The sequence below is a fragment of the Eumetopias jubatus genome, unplaced genomic scaffold (genome assembly GCF_037043125.1).
Source record: "Eumetopias jubatus isolate StellerSeaLion01/CBP00866 unplaced genomic scaffold, mEumJub1_p1.0 scaffold_5, whole genome shotgun sequence".
Classification (NCBI taxonomy): Eukaryota; Metazoa; Chordata; class Mammalia; order Carnivora; family Otariidae; genus Eumetopias; species Eumetopias jubatus.
In genome coordinates this window covers 86,288,813-86,308,321 of record NW_028274811.1, presented here as the reverse complement: position 1 = coordinate 86,308,321, position 19,509 = coordinate 86,288,813, and the positions used below count along the sequence as shown (strand labels likewise).

Below are 19,509 nucleotides of genomic sequence, written 5' to 3'. Positions count from 1 at the left end.
TTGTATGTGATCAAAGTTGTTATTAGCTTAAAATACACTATTATGTCAAGATGTATTTTTAATAAGATGTTTTATATAAGCTTCATGGTAACCACAAAGCAAAAACTTACAGTAAATACACAAAAGGTAAAGAAAAGCGAATCAAAGCATTGTCAATATGGAAAAACATCAATTTGCAAAGGAAAACAGCAAAAGTAGAAGAAACACAGGAACTATAAAACAATCCAAACAATAGTAAGATGGCAAAGATGGCATTAATTCATCCTTACCCATCAATAATTACTTTAAATGTAAATGTACTAAATTTTCCAATAAAAAGCTACAGAGTGACTGGATAAAAAAACAAGACCTACTATATGTTGCCTACAAGAGGCTCACTTCAATTCTAAAGACACAAAGAGAGTCAAAATAAAGGGATGGAAAAGATACACCATGCAAATGAAATTAAAAAAAAAAGTGTAGCTATACTTACATTGGACAAAGTAGACTTTAAGTCAAAAGCTGTAACAAGAGACAAGGTCATAACATAATGAAAAAAGGGTGAATTCATCAAGAGGATGTAACAAATGTAAATTTATATGCACCCAACATTGGAGCACCAAAATATATTAAGCAAATACTAAGAGATCTGAAGGGAGAAATAGACAATACAATAATACTAGGAGACTTTAATACTCTACTTTCAACAATGTATAGAACATCCAGACAGAAAAATAAAAAGGAACATTGGACTTAAATTATACTTTATATCAAATGGACCTAACAGACATTTACATAATATTCCACCTAACAGCAGCAGAATACATATTCTTCTCAAGTGCACATGGAGCATTCTCCAGGAGAGATCATATATTAGGCTACAAAACATGGCTTTAGCAAATTTAAGAGGACTAGAATCATACCAAGTAGTTTTTCCAATTACAATGTTATAAAACTAAAAACCAGTAACAGAAGAAAAACTGGAAATGTGTGGAAGTTAAGCAACATACTCCTGAACAATCAATGGAGCATAGAAGAAATCAAATGTGAAATCAAAAATATCTTGAAACAAATGAAAATGGAAACACAACATAGCAAAATTTATGGTATGCAGCAAAAGCAGTTCTGAGGGAAGTTTATAGTGATAAACATCTACCTTAAGGAAAAAAGATCTCAAATGATCTAACTTTATATTTCAAGGAATTAGACAAAGAACAAAATAAGCCTAAAATTAGCAGAAGTAAAGAAATAGCAGATCAGAGTAGAAATAAATGAAATAATAGAGACCGGAAAACACTAGAAAAGATTAATGAAGCTAAGATCTGTTGTTCTGAAAAGATAAAAAAAAATGGACAAACCTTCATCTCAATTCCACAACCCCCCCCAAAGAGAGAGAAAACTCAAACAAATAAGAAAAAAATGGCATTATACCAGATGCTACAGAAATACAAAGGATTGGGCACCTGGGTGGCTAATTGGTTGAGCTTCTGCCTTGGGCTCACGTCATGATCCTGGAGTCCAGAGATTGAGACCTGCATCAGCCTCCCTGCTCAGCAGAGAGCTGCTTCTCCCTCTGTCCCTCATCCTGCTTGTGCTGTCTCTCAAATAAATAAATAAAATCTTAAAAAAAGAAAAAAAAAGAAATATAAAGGATCATAAAAGACTACTGTGAATAATGATATTCCAACAAACTGGATAAACTAGAAGAAATAGATTAAGTTCCTAGGACTATAAAACCTACCAAGAATGAATCATGAAGAAATAGAAAATCTGAATAGACAATAACAAATAAGATGATTGAATCAGTAATCAAAAAAAAAAAAAAAAAAAAACACTCTCAACAAAGAAAATCCCAAACAATTTCACTGGTTAATTCTACCAAACATTTAAAGAAGAATTAACATTAATCCATCTCAAAGTCTTCTAAAAAACTAAAGAGAAGAGTCCTAAACTGATTTTATGATGTCAGCATTACCTTAATATCAAAGCCAGATAAGGATACTATAAGAAAAGAAAAGTACTGGTCATTTACCCTGATGACTATAGATGCAAAAATTCTCAACATACCAGCAAACCAAATTCAGTGGCACATTAAAAGGACCATACATCATGATCAAGTGGGATTTATCCCTGGGACACAGGGATGTTTCAACATATGTAAATCAATAAATGTGATAAAACACATTAATAGAATAAGATAAAAATCATATCATCTCAATAGATGAAGAGAAGACATTTGACAAAATTCAAATTTTTATTCTTTCATGATAAAAATACTCAACAAATTGGGTATAGAAGGAACATACCACAACATGATAAAACCCCTGACAAGCCCATAGCTAACATTGGACTCAATGGTGAAAGCATACTACTGGAAGTCCTAGCCAGAGCAATTGAGCAAGAAAATGAAGTTAAAAGTATTGAAGTCAGAAAGGAAGTACTTAAACTGTCTTTGTTTTGCAGATAACTTGATTTTAAATATAGGGAAACAAAAAGGATCCATGAAAAACTATTAGAATAAATAAATTCAGTAAAGTTGCAGGATACAAAATCAACATACAAAATGCTTTTCTATACACTGACAATGAACTAGCTAAAAAATAACCTTTTACAAAAGCATCAAAAACAATAAAATACTTAGGAATAAACTTAATCAAACAGGTGAAAGTTTTGTACACTGACAGCTTTAAGGCATTGATGAAAGAAACTAAAGAAGACATAAGTAAATGGGAAGATATTCCGTGCCTATATATTGGAAGATTTTAACATTGTTAAAATGTCCATACTATCCAAAGCAATCTATAGATTCAATGTAATCACTATCAAAATTTCAATAAAATTTTTCATAGAAATAGAAAAAAACAATCCTAAAATTTGTATGAAATCACAAAAGACCTCCACGAGGCAAAGCAATCCTGAGAGCAAAGTTGGAGGCATTATACTTCCCAATTACAAAGCTATAATTATTGAAATGGTATGGTACTGGCATAAAAACAGAAATATAGACCAATGGAGCAGAATCAACAGCCCAGAAATAAACCCAGGCATATACAATTAACTAATATTTGACAAGGCGGCCAAGAATACTCAATGGAAAAAAGATGGTCTCTTTAATAACTGGTGCTGGGAAAATTGGGTATTCATATGCAAAAGAATGAAATCAGATGCCCCTCTTACACCACTCAGAAAAATTAACGTGAGATGGATTAAAGACTTAAACATAAGAACTGAAACTGTAAAACTCCTAGGGGAAAACAAGAAAAAAGCATCTCGACATTGGTCTTGGCAACAGTCTTTTTGCATCTGACATGAAAAGCACAGGGAACAAAAGCACAAATAAGCCAAGTGGGACTATATCAAACTAAAAAGCTTCTGCACAGAAAAAGAAATAATCAAAATATGAAAAGGCAACCTACAGAATGGGAGAAAATATTTCCAAACCATCTATGTGATAAGGAGTTAATATACAAAATGCATAAGGAACTTAGATAACTCAGTAGCAAAAAATCAATCCAACTGTAAAATGGGCAAAAGGCCTGAATAGACATTTTTCCAAAGAAGACATATAAATGGCCAATAGGTACAAAAAAAGGTGCTTAACATCACAAATCATCAGGGAAATGCATCTCAAAACCACAATGAAATATTACTTCACACTTGTTAGAATGTTATCAAAAATGGTAATTTAAAATGAGTATAGCTGTTATGGAAAATAATATGGAGGTTCTTCAGAAATTCAAAATAGACCATTGTGATCCAGCATTTCCACTTTTGGGTAAATATCCAAAGGAAACAAAATCATTATCTCAGAAAGATATCTGTACCCCCAGATTCACTGCAGCACTGTTTACAATAGCCAAGACATGGAAACAACCTGTGTCCACTGACAGATGAATACAGAAATGTGGAATATATGCACAACAGAATATTATCCAGCCGTAAAAGAAGAAGAAAATTCTGCCATTTGTGACAGCATGGACTGACCTTGAGGGCATTATGCTAAGTTAAATATGAAATAACCCCAACAGAGAAAGACAAATACTGTATCATCTCACTTATATGCGGAACCTAAAAAAGCAGAACTCATAGAAACAGAGTAGATTGTTATTTGCCAGGGGTAGGAGTAAGGAAGAAATAGGAAGATGTTGATCAAAGGGTACAAACTTGTAATTATAAGATAACTAAGTTCTGAAGATGTAATATATAGCATGGTAACGTTGTTAACATAGTTAGCAATACTGTGTTATATATTTGAACTACGTTAACAGAGTAGATCTTAAAATGTTCTAATCACATACAAAAACTGAGCTGTGTGGAATGACTGAGGTATAAACTAATTTTGTGGTAGCCATTTTGTAAATATATGTCTGTATTTAATCATCATGTTGTATACCCTAAATTTACAGTGTTATATGTTAATTATACTTCAATAAAATTGAAATAAAAAGAAACTGCAGTAGATCTGAGGAAGTCTTTGAGAAAATAAGTTTGTTAGAGTATTCTAGTAGCCAAATAATGAAAATTTAAGCTTCCCAAAGGGGGAAAAATGTATACAATTGATTGGAACAAGTTTGGAATCAGTGAAAAGTGATATCCGCAGTGTTTTTGAGGATCATAAATCTCTGATGAACATCAAAAAGGAAAATAAAGTCTACTAGAAAAAATGTCAGCCAGTGAGTCTGGATGCCCAGTTTCTCTGCAAATAAATAAATAAATGTGGGATAAAGTCACAAGTCATTCAATTGCTAAACCAGGTTGTAGTTCTGTGGGTTGTTTAAATAATACAGTATCTTTTCCTCATTGGGTAATTCCATAGGTTATTTCAGTTGGTCTGAGATAAAAGCAATAGTTTACTTGCTGAGTTGATGCTTCAACACCGAATCATAGCTCAGAGTGTGAAATGCAGGATTAAAGAGGCCTGAGATATGGTCATGCCACATGTTCCTGGGGAATACCTCTTGTGTGATGGGATGTTCATATGTTTACGTATCTACATTCCATATGAACGTTGAATTTCTAGATGTATGCAAATTAAAGTTTTTTCTTCCAGTCCTTATAATAACATCCTTTTTTTTTTTTAAAGATTTTATTTTTTATTTATTTGAGAGAGAGAGCACAAGAGTGGGGAGGATCAGAGGGAGAAGCAGACTCCCCGCTAAGCAGGGAGCCCAATGTGGGACTCGATCCTGGCACTCTGGGATCATGACCTGAGCCAAAGGTAGTCGCTTAACCAACTGAGCCACCCAGGCACCCTAATAACATCCCTCTTGCAAAAAATGTTGAAAATCCCTCTTGTAATAAATGTTGAACAAATGAGTGAATGAGAGAATAAATGAGTCACCAACTCTTCCCTTATATGTATTCTAGATTCCATCCTTCTGAGTGTATGTACTTCTCATATGAGTCCGTTGTTTTCTTCATCCCTGTCTTTGCTCCTGCTTTGTCACCTATAATGGGTTGAACTGTATCCTCCAAAAGATATGTCCAAGTTCTAAGCCCCAATACTTGTCAATGTGACTTTATGTGGGTAAATAAGATAAGGATCTCAAGATGAGATCACCTTGAGGAGGAGTTAAGATGGCAGAGTAATAGGAGGACCCTATACTTGCTTCAAACAGAGCTAGATCAATATCAAATCATTCTGAACTCCCAGGAAGTTGATCTAAGGGCTGAGAGAACAAACTACACAACTTGAGGGAGAAAAGAGGCCAAATCATGGAAGGTAGGTGGTGCAGAGAAGTGATTTGGGGGAGAAAAGAATCACCAGGTTGTGGAGGGGAAGGAGCCCTAACTAAGGAGAGGGGAGAGAAAGAGGGAAAGTGAGTGAGCCAGAGAAAAAGAGAACAGAGCACATGGTACTGCACAGGAAAAATACTTCCCCAAAACTATCGACTGAGAAAAGGAGAGGGGCTGATTATCACAAGTTTTTATAAGAAGTGGAGCTCAAAGTCTCAAGTTTTAGAAGTCCCTGCCATTGCCTGGATGGATCCTGGTAGGTGTAGGGGTGATCCTATGGAGAAGGAGAGCAGAGGCACAGGAGCAAACATGGTGGTTGGATCCCCTAGGTTGCATGGGGAGAGAAAGTTACCCTTCTTGCAGTGCATTTTGGAGAGGTGGCACTGCCTCTCTGGGGACAAAAGAGCCAACAGGCACCACTGAACTGCCCCATTCATTAGCATGGGAGCAGAGGCAGTTGCTAAAGGGCAGCTAACCTGGAAGCCAGCTTTTTGCTGCACCTTAACACTCATTGGATTGCCCTGCACATTCATTGGATTGCCCCTCTAGAACAAACCAGCACCAGTGACAGACCAGCAAGACCCTCTCCCAGATGATTGGTGCAGGTCCATGCCATGCTGGGTCCCTAAAACTTGAAGTTTTGAAATCCAGACAACTCACCTGGATAAAACACAGGAGCACTAGGCCTCCAGGTGGGCAGATAGCTCAGACACAGGGTAAAGGCAGAGATCTGACGGATGCCTGGGACAAATGAGGGAAGATTGTTCACTCTTCTGTGAGGGCTTCCTGAATAGCAGCAGGCCCAAATTCCCCTCTGGACAAGAGAACTATTTTTACTGCTGCCCGTCAGCACAGGCAACTTCAGTGAGAGGCACAGTGCCCAGGGTGGAGGCTTGAACAACTTACACCAAGCCCTGCCTCCTGTGCTCTGCTCTGCAGGTGCTTTTTCACTAGGGCAAGAGTGCCTAAAGTTAGGGCAGTAGTGGGCCACTCCCCCAGAAGACCAGCACGCCCTCCACCCCCCAGCGGCTCGCACCAAGTCTACTGACCACAGACTGCTGCAAAGCTCCTGCTCTAGGGGAAATAGGATCTAGCCTCTTTTAACAAGCAGACCAAAACACAACTAGTTAAAACTCGCCATACAGTGGAAAAGGTCCAAACACTCACCCCTGCAGCAAGGAGAAACTTTGCAGAGGACTGGCCTGAGGAAAAGAGCAGCCAAAGCACAAGAGCAGAATGAACAGCATATACCAGAAACACTTCCTGAAGCCCCAGGCCCCGGATAGCATATGACCTCTTCTTATTATACCCATTATTCTCAGGAGCAGGAAACATAAGAGGCTTTCCTAACACACAGAAGACAGAGACCCAGACAAAATGCCAAGGTGGAGGTATTCATCCCAAAAGAAAAAAGAAGAGGTCACGGCCAGGGATCTAATCAAAACAGATATAAGTAATATGCCTGCAGCAGAATTTAAAACAGCAATCATAAGGATACTAGCTGGGCTTGAGAAAAGCGAAGAAGACCCAGGGAGTCTCTTACCACAGAGATAAAAGACCTCAAAACTAGTCAGGCTGAAATAAAAAAAATGCTGTAACTGAGATGAAAAACTGACTGGATGTAATGATCACAAGGATGGAAGAGGTACAGGAACAAATAAGTGATATAGAAGATAAAATTATGGAAAATAGTGAAGTGGAAAAGAAGAGGGAAAGCAAAATATTGGATCATGAATGTAGACTTAGGGACCTCAGTGACTCCATAAGGCTTAATAACATTTATATCATAGGATTCCCAGAAGAAGAGAGGGAAAAAGTATTTGAGCAATTTATAGCTGAAAACTTCCCTAATCTGGGGAAGGAAATGGACATCCAAATCCAGGGAACTCCCACCAAAATCAACAAAAGCAGGCCAACACCAGGACATATTGTTGTAGTAAATTTTTCAAAATACAGAGATAAGGAAAGAATCCTGAAAGCAGCAAGGGAAAAGAAATCCCTAACCTACAAGGGAAGACAGCAGATCTCTCCACAGGAACTTGGCAGGCCAGAAGAGACTGGCATGATGGACTCAACCTGCTGAATGGGAAAAATATGCAGCCAAGAAGACTTTATCCAGCAAGGCTGTCCTTCAGAATAGAAGGAGAGATAAAGAGGTTCCCAGACAAACAAAAACTAAAGGAGATCGTGGCTTCTAAACCAGCCCTGCAAGGAATAGTAAAGGGGACTCTTTGAGTGGGAAAGAAAGACCAAAAGCAACAAAGACTAGAAAGGAACAGAGAAAATCTCCAGAAACAGTGACTTAACAGGTAATACAATGGCACTAAATTCATATCTATCAATAATCACTCTGAATGTAAATGGGCTAAATGCTCCCATCAAAAGACATAGGGTATCAGAATGGATAAAAGAAAACAAGACCCATCTATTTGCTGCTTACAAGAGACTCATTTTAGACCGAAAGACACCTGCAGATTGAAAGTGAGGGGATGGAGAACCATTTATCATGCTAATGGATTTCAAAAGAAAGCTGGAGTAGTCATACTTATATCAGACAAACTAGATATTAAACCAAAGACCGTCACAAGAGATGAAGAAAGGCACTCTACCATAGTAAATGTGGCTATCCATCAGGAAGATCTAACAATTGTAAATATGTATGCCCCAACTTGGGAGCACCCAAATATATAAATCAATTAATAATGAACATAAAGAAACTCAACAATAACAATACAATAATGGTAAGGGACTTTAACACCCCACTCACAGCAATGGACAGATCATCTATGCAGAAAGTCAACAAGGAAACCATGGCTTTGAATGACACACTGGACCAGATGGACTTAACAGGTGTATTCAGAACATTTCATCCTAAAGCAGCAGAATACACATTCCACTACACATGGAACATTCTCCAGATAGATCACATGCTGGGTCACAAATCAGGCCTCAACAAGTACAAAAAGATTGAGATTATACCATGCATATTTTCAGACCACAATGCTATGGAATTTGAAGTGAACCACAAGAAAAAATTTGGGAAGACCACAAATACATGGATGTCAAAGAACATCCTACTAAAGAATGATTGAATTGGTCAACCAGGAAATTAAAGAAGAAATAAGAAAATACATGGAAACAAATGAAAATGAAAACACAATGGCCCAGAACCTTTGGAATGCAGCAAAAGCCATCATAAGAGAGAAATACATGGCAATACAGGCCTCCCTCAAGCAAGAAAAGTCTCAAATACAAAACCTAACCTTACACCTACAGAAACTAGAAAAGGAAAAGTAAATAAAGCCTAAAGCTAGCAGAAAGGAAATAATAAAGATTAGAGCAGAAATAAATGATATAGAAACAAACAAAAAACAGTAGAAAAGACCAATAAAACTAGGAGCTCGTTCTTTGAAAGACTTAACAAAATTGATAACCCCTTAGACAGACTTACCAAAGAGAAAAGAGAAATGACCCAAATAAATAAAATCATGAATGAAAGAGGAGAGATCACAACCAACACCACAGAAATACAAACAATTGTGAGTTCTATGAAAAATTATATGCCCACAAATTGGGGAATCTGGAAGAAATGAATAAATTCCTAGAAACATATGAACTACCAAAATTAAAACAGGAAGAAATAGAAAATTTGAACAGTCCCATAACCAGCACAGACAGCAAGTCAGTAATCAAAAATCTCTCAATAGGGGCGCCTGGGTGGCTCATTTGGTTAAGTGGCTGCCTTTGGCTCAGGTCATGATCCCAAGGTCCTGGGATAGAGCCCTGCATGACGGGGCGGGGGGGGGGGGGGTCCCTGCTCAGTGGGAGGCCTGCTTCTCCCTCTCTCTCTGCCTGCTGCTCTGCCTACTTGTGCTCTCCGTCTCTCTGTCAAATAAATAAATAAATAAAACCTTAAAAAAAAAAAAAATCTCTCAACAAACAATGTCCAGAGCCAGATGGCTGCCTAGAGGAATTCTACCAAACATTTAAAGAAGAGTTAATACCTATTCTCAAACTGTTCCAAAAAACAGAAATGATGAGTGTTAAGGAGGGCACTTGTCATATTGAGCACTGTGTGTTGTATGTTAAGTGATGAATCACTGAATTCTACTCCTGAAAACAATATTGCACTGAATGTTAACTAATTAGAATTTAAATAAAAATTTAAAGAAAAAATAAATTAATACAAAATAAAAAATATAAATAGAAGGAAAACTTCCATACTCATTCTACGAGGCCAACATTACCTTGATTCCAAAAGCAAAGACCCCACTAAAAAGGAGAATTCCAGGCCAATATCCCTGATGAACACGGATGCAAAAATTCTGAACAAAATACTAGCAAATTGAATCTAGCAGTACATTAAAATAATTATTCACCACAATCAAGTGGGATTTATTTCTGGGCTGCAAGGCTAGTTGAATATTTGGAAATCAATCGATATGATACACTACATTAATAAAAGAAAAGGATAAGAACCATATGATCCTCTCAATAGATGCAGAAAAAGCATTTGATAAAGTACAGAATACATTCTTGATCAAAATCCTCAACAAAGTAGGGATAGAGGGAACATACCTCAATGTCATGAAGGCCATATATCATCCTCAATGGGGAGAAACAGAATTTTTCTTCTATGGTCAGGAAAAAGATAGGGATGTCCATTCTCACCATTGTTATTTAACATATATTGGAAGTCCTAGCCTAAGCAATCTGACAACAAAACTAAATAAAAGGCATCCAAATCAGTAAGGAAGAAGTCAAACTTCGACTATTTGCAGATGACATTATCCTGTATGTAAAAAACCTAAAATAGTCCACCAAAATTGCTAGAACTGATACATGAATTTAGTAAAGTTGCAGGATACAAAATCAATGTACAGAAATCTCTGGCATTTTTTTACACCAATAATGAAGCAGCAGAAAGAGAAATCAAGGCATTGATCCCATTTACAATTGCACCAAAAACCATAAGATACCTAAGAATAAACCTAACCAAAGAGGTAAAAGATTTGTACTCTGAAAACAATATAACACTTATGAAAGAATTTGAAGATGACACAAAGAAATGGAACAACATCCCATGCTAATGGCTTGGAAGAAAAAATATTGTTAAAATATCTATACTACCCAAAGCAATCTACAGATTTAATGCAATCCCTACCAAAATACCACTAGCCTTTTTCAGAGCTACAATAAACAATCCTAAAATTTATATGGAACCACAAAAGACCCCGAATAGCCAAAGCAACCTTGAAAAAGAAAAGCAAAACTGGAAGCATCATGATTCCGAACTTCAAGTTGTATTACAAAGCTGTGGTCATCAAGACCATATGGATTTGGCACAAAAACAGACACATAGATCAATGGAATTGAGTAGAAAGTCCAGAAATGAACCCACAACTATATGCTCAATTAATCTTTGATAAAGCAGGAAAGAATATCCAATGGAAAAAAGACAGTCTCTTCAACAATTGGTGTTGGGAAAACTGGACAGCCACATGTAGAAGAATGAAACTGGACTACTTTCTCATACCATATACAAAAATAAATTCAAAGTGGATGAAATACCTAAATGTGAGGGAGCCTGGGTGGCTCAGTTGGTTAAGCGACTGCCTCCGGCTCAGGTCATGATCCTGGAGTCCTGGGATCAAGTCCCGCATCGGGCTCCCTGCTCAGCGGGGAGTCTGCTCCTCCCTCTGACTCCCCCCTCTCATGCTCTATCTATCTCATTCTCTCTCTCAAATAAATAAATAAGATCTTAAAAAAAAAAAGAAATACCTAAATGTGAGACAGGAAATCATCAAAGTCCTAGAGGGGAACGCAGGCAGCAACCTCTTTGACATTAGTCATACCAACGTCTTTGTAGACATGTCTCCTGAGGCAAGGGAAACAAAAGCAAAAATGAACTACTGGGACTTCATTAAGATTAAAAGCTTCTGCACAGCAAAGGAAACAATCAACAAAACTAATAGGCAACCTGCAGAATGGGAGAAGATATTTGCAAATGACATATTTGATAGAGGGTTAGTATCCAAAATCTATAAAGTACTTATCAAATTCAACACTCAAAGAACAAGTAATCCTGTTGAAAAATGGGCTGAAGACAGAAATAGATATTTTTCCAAAAAAGACTTCCAGATGGCCAACATACACATGAAAAGATGCTCAACATCACCCATCATCAGGGAAATACAAATCAAAACCACAATGAGATACTACCTTACACCTGTCAGAATGGCTAAAAGTAACAACACAGGAAACAACAGATGTTGGGGAGGATGTGGAGAAATAGGAACCCTCATACTGTTGGTGGGAGTGCAAACTGGTGCAGGCACTCTGGAAAATAGTATGGAGGTTCCTCAAAAAGTTAAAAATAGAACTATCCTGCAACCTAGCAATCTTACTACTAGGTACTTACCCAAAGAATATAAACATGCTGATTCAAAGGGGCACATGCAGCCCAATGTTTACAAGCAGCATTAACAACAATAGCCAAATTATAGAAAGAGCCCAAATGTCCATCAACTGATGAATGCATAAAGATGATGTGGGATGTCGGGCTCCCTGCTCCTTGGGAGCCTGCTTCTCCCTCTGCCTCTCTGTCTCTCATGAATAAATAAATAAAATCTTTAAAAAAAAATGATGTGGGATGGAGATATATATATATATATATCCAATATATAATATATAATGGACTATTACTCAGCCATTAAAAAGAATGAAATCTTACCATTTGCAAGGACCCAGATGGAGCTAGAATGTATTATGCTAAGTGAAATAAGTCAATCAGAGAAAGACAAGTACCATATGATTTCACTCATATGTGGAATTTAAGAAACAAAACATATGAACATAGGGGAAGGGGAAAAAAATAAAGAGAGGAGAGCAAACCATAAGAGACTGTTAACTATAGAGAAGACACTGAAGATCGATGGAGGGGAGGTGGGTGGGGTTGGGCTAAATGGGTGATGGGTATTAAGGAGGGCACTTCTTGTGATAAGCAATGGGTGTTGTATTTTGGTGATGCATCACTAAATCCACTCCTGAAACCAATATTACACTATATGTTAACTAACTAGAATTTAAATAAAAACTTAATAATAATAATAAAGATCATCTTGAAATAGGGTGTTAAAGAAAAATTGCACTGGAAATTGAAGAAGACTTTATTCAAGTCTTGCAATAGAGGAGAGAGATTGAATTCAACTCCCTTGAAACAAGACAGGAGGATTTTTAAGTGCTGAGGTAAGGTAGTGGAAAAGTACCAGAGGATGTTAGAGGAGAGGGTGGTCAGTGTGAAGGGATCATCTGTGCTTGCTCTCTGTCACTTTCTAACTTAGGCTCCTACTCTACCACAGAGACTAGAAGATAGGGGCACTCTCTTTCTTGATTGATTGCATTTTAAAGAGATGGCCAGGGGCCTAGGGTCAGGAAGAAGCCTGTCTAAAGTTTAGTCAAGGTTAAGGGATAGTTAAGGCCCTCTTGCTCATTTGGGCCTTAAATCCAATGACAGTGTCCTTGTGTTCTTACAAAAGAAAGATAGAAAAGACATACTGAGACGGAAGGATAAGGCCATGTGAAGACAGAGAAATATGGGAGTGTTGTGTCCATAATCCAAGGAATACTAAGGATTTGACAGCTATCAGAGGCTAAAAGAGGTATGGAATGTCCCCAGAGCTTCCAGAGGAACCAATCCGGCCAACACCTTGATTTAGGCCTTTTGGATTCAAGAACTGTGAAGAATGGATTTTTTTAAGCCTATCAATTTGTGGTAATTTGTTATGGCAAACCTAGGATTGTTACATAACAACTTTCTGACACGTTTCTCTCCAGTTCTCATTTAACTCCAAACATCATAATCGTACATCTCACTAATGACTTAACTGTTTTGTCCTCTATTCCTTTTTTCTTTTCTCTTATTTTTTCTTCTTTTTTAAGTACCAGCCAAAAGCCATGACTTCCTCCTCTACATTCTTTTGATAATGCTGCTGATAAGGACAATACAGCTGAAACTTGTTTAGTATTTGTTCCATCAAAAAAGCTTTATGCCTTATGCTTTTTAATCTTCATGCAAACATAACAAGGCAGGTACTATTATTTTTATATTAAAAATGAAGACATTGAGGAACAGAGGGATTAAATAGTACTAAGTGGCAGAATGAAAATTTGCTTTGAGATCTGACTACAGAGCCCATGTGCTTAATGATTTTACTATATTTTTCTTTTTAATGTCACTGCATGTCTCATGTTGCCTTCTATTATAAATAACTACACATTTTTCTTTTTTAGTACTAACATTCAACAGAGATAACTAAAAATCACAGATGCACAAGCATATCCATTTAGTCTTCCCATTTTAAAGGATTTCTAATATTTATATCGTGGTGCCATTTCTTTCAACTTTTATAATTCAGGAAGGAGTTGAGGCAACTTGTGTGAATACTTTTAACCTTTAAATAATTTAAAAGTTCTGTCTTATTTATCTTTTTTTAAAAAAGATTTCATTTTTTTGAGATAGAGTGCGAGAGAGCATGGGAAGAGGGGTGGAGAGGGAGAAGCAGACTCCCCACTGAGCAGGGAGCCTGATGCGGGGAATCAATCCCAGGACCCTGAGATCATCACCTGAGCCGAAGGCAGACACTTAACCAACTGAGCCACCCAGACACCCCTTATTTATCTTTTCACAGCATTTAGCACAATTCTTTGAATGTCAGAAGTACCCAAATTTTACTGACTGAATATAGTTAACCCAAGTATCAGCCCCCAGTTGTCCCCCAATTTCCCAGCATTCTAGGATTGTATTTTCCTTTAATATTTTAATAGAATGGTGCAGGCTCCTATTGTATATGCAATGGGAAGCCCATTGCTTTTCTGCCCCACAATGCTTCTGAATCTTAGGAGTTGGGAGAGGGGTCCATATATGTTCCCTGCTCACCTACCACTTGAGTTGTTTTCCTTTGAACTCCAGCTGTTAGCTTCATTTTGTGACTTGTCTCCTGACTCTGCCATCTTCTTGCTGTCCTGGACACTGTTCTACTGACATGAAAGTGCTGTCTGGTAGACTCCTACTGATTGCCTGGAATGTAAAGGGGATTAAAGAATATCGCAGCTTTCATTTATTCATTCAATGATTCACCAAACATACAAGCATTCATTGAGTGTCTAGTGGCACTGTGCTGGGGGCACTGGGGAGACCAATGATAACCAAACAAATGAAAGTCCCCACATTCATGTAGCTCACACTCAAGTGAGAAAAACAAAACTCCCACAGATGCACAGATGAATATAAAATTACAACTGAGGTAAGTACAATGAAGGAAAGGCCCATGGAAGATTGAGAGCTATGGTAGTGGGCCTCGAACAGAGAGCAAAAGGATAAGTATGCATTAGCCAGCCCTGTGGCAGAGAGATTGGGGGAGAAAGGCACTGAAGAAAGGATGACAGCGCATGCAAACAAACCATAGTAGGGTGGAGCAAGGTACACTGCAGCAACTACAAAAAAGCCCATTGCTAGGGATGCATAAACCTAGGCCAAGAAGGGAGAGGAGTGAGACTGGAGAAAACATGCAAAGCCACTTTACCAACTGCACAGTCTACATCAGGCTTCTTTAACAACTAATGGGATTTTAATTCTAAAGTTAATTGGGAGTTATTGAAGAGTTCAAAGTAGGGGATTGACATTACCCTTTGTATTTTGAAAAAAAAAAAATTCTGGCTACTGTATACAGACAAGAACTAAAAGGGTGAGGCATGGTAGATGCAGGGATTCCCAAAAGGAAGTGTGGGTCCAGATGAAAGGATGATGGCTTAAAGTAGGGAAATGATGGTGGAGATGAAGATAAATGGCAAGATTTGAGAAGCATAAAGCAAGAGAACCTGGTGATATGAGGGAAGCATAGGATGTCAAAAATATAAAGCTCGCTAAAATGGTACAGGCAGCAAACTGCAAAAAAAAAAAAAAAAAAAAATGCATGTACAACACCGCAGTCTTAAATATGGGAAATTTTCATGAGCTATCTCTTCTTAGCTTCCTGCCTAAGGGCTTTTCCTTTACACCCACTTTCTTTCCTTTAAAACCATATTCTCTACCACCATTTTGTTGCTTTACATATTTCTGGACTCACAATCATTTCTTCATAATTTTAACATAATACATCTATTAAGTGGACAGCTTTTAACACTAAATCTCCACTACTTTAGGGCCTAGATTTGCACTGCCAACACTTCTATTGAACTGTTGCTAAACTGTCTGCCATAGTTTCACCCTTTGCACTACAAAGACCTTGTAGAAGTACTGAAATCAAACATTTTTTTTTTAAGTATATCTTATATCAATTCTTAGGCTTAGACTTTCACCAGAACTTCCAGGGTCATGGAGTTGTGTAAGACTATGGTTACTTTCATCTCCCCACTGAGTCAAATTATTTCAGGCTTCCCTAAACCCTTCATTTCCTAATATCTCCTGTGTCACTGACCAGCTGTACTATTTATACCTCCTAGAAGAAGATTAGTTTTTTATTATTTTCTAGTTCTCATACTATATGTCATTCCCTACCCTTCAAAATGTCAGTTTAGGTATCCCAAAATGGCTTACAGAAACTAAAAGCTATATATAATAGTCTACAAAGAATAAGTAAAGTACTTAATGTTAACAAGGTAGAATCAAAATGCTTAGTATGAAATGACTTGCAAATCCATATATTCCTTGGAGAAGGAATATCTATACCTAATATTGGATCTGTTTTTGTGCTCTTTTGAAGGGAACATCCTTCTGTATCAGAACTTCCCCTGTCTTCTTACCCAGATTTCTTCACCAAGGCTGATGAAGAGTTGGCAAGAATCATTGACCATCATGTAAGACTGACTTCCTTAAATTAGCAGCAAAAGCTTTGTTCTTTAAATGCACTTTGAATTAGAAAGTGTAGTTCTGAGGCTGAACATTAACACGTGGAACTTAAAAATAAAACCACGATTGGGCTTTGCCAAACTTAATTATATCTTACTGTGCTATCTGTATACTTCAGTGCCTTTATTGGGTTACAGGAAATTTGGCTTTCTGTAATTTCTGAAATACTAGCTTTATCCTGTTTCCTGAATTAGTACTGATTTCCTTGTGACAAAGATCTGATATTGAACACTGAACAGTGGATTCTTCTATAGTGTAGTTTTAAAAATGGAACAAAAATCTTTTGACTCAATTTTCGATGACCATTCTTTACCCTTGAACTTAGAAGGAATCTAATCACTTTATTCTTGATATGAGTTAAACAAGCAGTGGCCATACAAGGCCATTCACTTAAGACACTTTAATCCATTGAGCTATATTTAGTTGATGATTTCTTATGAAATCATTTTATAACAGCTTATTTTTTAGGAGTAGAGTTGGAATAGAAGAGAAAGTATTTATTTTCTGTTTTTCTTAGAATATAGTATGGACTAAATGGCATATAGAATGTGTTTAAATTCTTAAGAATTAATCCTCTGTTGATTTTTCACAATGTAAAGATCAAGGTCATGAAGTATACTGAAATCTCTCAAATAAGGTAGATTAGTTGTCTTTGTTTATAGATACTGTCATTATTACACCAACTACGACTTTTATGCTACAACATAAAATCAGTAGTTTTGTCAAATAGTATTATTATTTAGTTATATGATAAAAATTTTGTCACAGATGGGTATAATTATCAAGGTAACTTTGTATTTAAAATTTAACTGGAAGAAAAGTGAATATGATTTTATAAAACTTTTTTAATATTTACTCTGAGTATGTTTAAAAAAACTTATTGCCTTTGGAAGGCTGAGAGATTTGTTGTAAATTCTGTGTTTAGTCCTGCTTATTAATATCTATATACCCCAAATGATAGTTATAATCCAGAGCACTAGTATACAGTAATTTATTAAGTTAATTGATAGGTCATTAAGCATAGTCTGGTTGTCTGTAAGTATGGATGGGCTGAGGGTAACAAAATAAGAAATAAGCAAGGGTATGAAGTGTCTTTTGGAATTTCCAACATTTCATGCCAAGGGTCATTCTATCCTGAACTTTTTTACCTGGCTTGAAGACAGATTACCACATCTTTCACCACTTCCTTCATTAAAGATAGTAGAAGGGAAGTAGGGTCCTCAAGATGATGTTTGGTTGATTTGTGGTCCTTACTTCCAACTATTGAGTCCTAGAACTTTTGCCTCCACATAATGCTGTTATTGTCTTTAATTAACATGCTCGGCTGAGATGAATCCCTTAGAAGTCTTTGTATTTGTCTATTGCAGAATCAGCATTTGTCTGCCCATCAGTTTCATTTTCTACTTCATATGTAATAGTATCACAATTTTGCCTTTCACTTTAATTTGGGTTTTCTTTATGTTTTACTTTGGCTTGATTTTTTATTTTATGATTCCATGCTATCATGTAAATACCAATACTGATTAAGAATTGAAATTCCTTTGTAATATAAAAATGTAAACCCTATTACCTCTTCCTTTGAATGGTTTATTATTATTAGAAACATTAAGAGGGACTACTGGTTTCTTTTTCTTTCTTTTTTTGGGGGGGAGGGAGGGAGACTTGTATACTTTCTAATAGAGGGCTTATATATTTTTCCAGTTATGGGTGGGTTTAAATTCCTCAAGAATATCTGTGAGAAAAACTGAGAAGATAATTGGATATAGAATCTGCATTTTGAGAAGCTAAATTGATATATTTTTTCATTTTTTCATGGAAAATCATATGTAAATGACACTTTCTCTCTGTGACAGTGGCAGGAAGAGTTAAAGATTCGACAGAGAGAAGATGCAATATGTGAGGCCCAAGAACGTAAAGACAAAGAGCTAGAGGAAAGAAATCACTTCAGAGAAATTATGAAGAGAAGAGAAGAGAAACTACACAAGCAAACCAAACCCTACGAGCTTCCTCCTAGAACTGAAGTAATTTCATTAGAAATAAAATAACCCCCCAAAGTTGAAGTCCGTATGCCAGAAATTGCATGAAAGAGACCAAGATAGCTAAATGTTAGGAAAAATTCCTTCTAATTAACTAGAAGCCATTTCTTAGGAGTTGTTATCCTGGTGCAGACTCTTTAATAGTCGTATCTAAGTCCTAAATTAACAGCTCTTAATCACATTTGAGTGAAATGATTTTACTAGTTAAATATTTTCAAGAGTATGTCTAGAGCTCTTCCTAATTGACTTTTTTCTTGTGATCATACAGCATACTTAATGATTCTCAGAGTATTGATTTTCAGTGGACAGTTAGATGGAAATGAATTATAAATTATTAACGAGTCACATTTAAGAATTGTTCCTTGAAATAGGATGAGCACCAACTGATACTCCTATATTAACTATTATACAAATAAAAGAAGTAAGGTTCCTGATTGGATTTGTATTTCATAGTCAATGCCACATCAAATTATATGTCAGAAACTTGAATTCAATAAAGTACAATAGATAAACAAATCTGAGCAGGCCATTTATCTCAGGACGATTTGGTCTTTGGCAGATACCAAAGGAGACCCCTGAATGACATTGGTTTTTACCTTGCCAGATGAGTTTATGAGGATGGATCTGGATGGTCCTGGAAGGTACAGGAACACTTACCAGAGGGATTCAGCCAACTAGGAGTGATTTTTTAAGTGGCACCTCACTTTTTCTGAAACTCTCAATCTATAGATTGGGTAGAGGTTCCCATGATGGCTTACACTCCTTTTCTGAAAAATATAGATAATAACCACACCTCGATTTCTTGATACTCAAGAGACAGTTACTTTATTAGGGATGTTAAACTCAAAT

General features: G+C 36.6%; 1 protein-coding gene across 1 annotated transcript in view; it reads left to right on the top strand.

The window, feature by feature from the left end:
- TMEM232 (transmembrane protein 232) overlaps positions 1–18,669 on the top strand; it is a 226,424-nt gene extending 207,755 nt beyond the window's left edge. Inside the window, exons 12-13 of the mRNA XM_088023664.1 lie at positions 16,479–16,572; positions 18,478–18,669. Coding sequence (XP_087879790.1) covers positions 16,479–16,572; positions 18,478–18,669 — 286 coding nt within the window. The remainder of the gene's footprint in view (positions 1–16,478; positions 16,573–18,477) is intronic.
- The last annotated feature ends 840 nt before the right edge of the window (positions 18,670–19,509 follow it).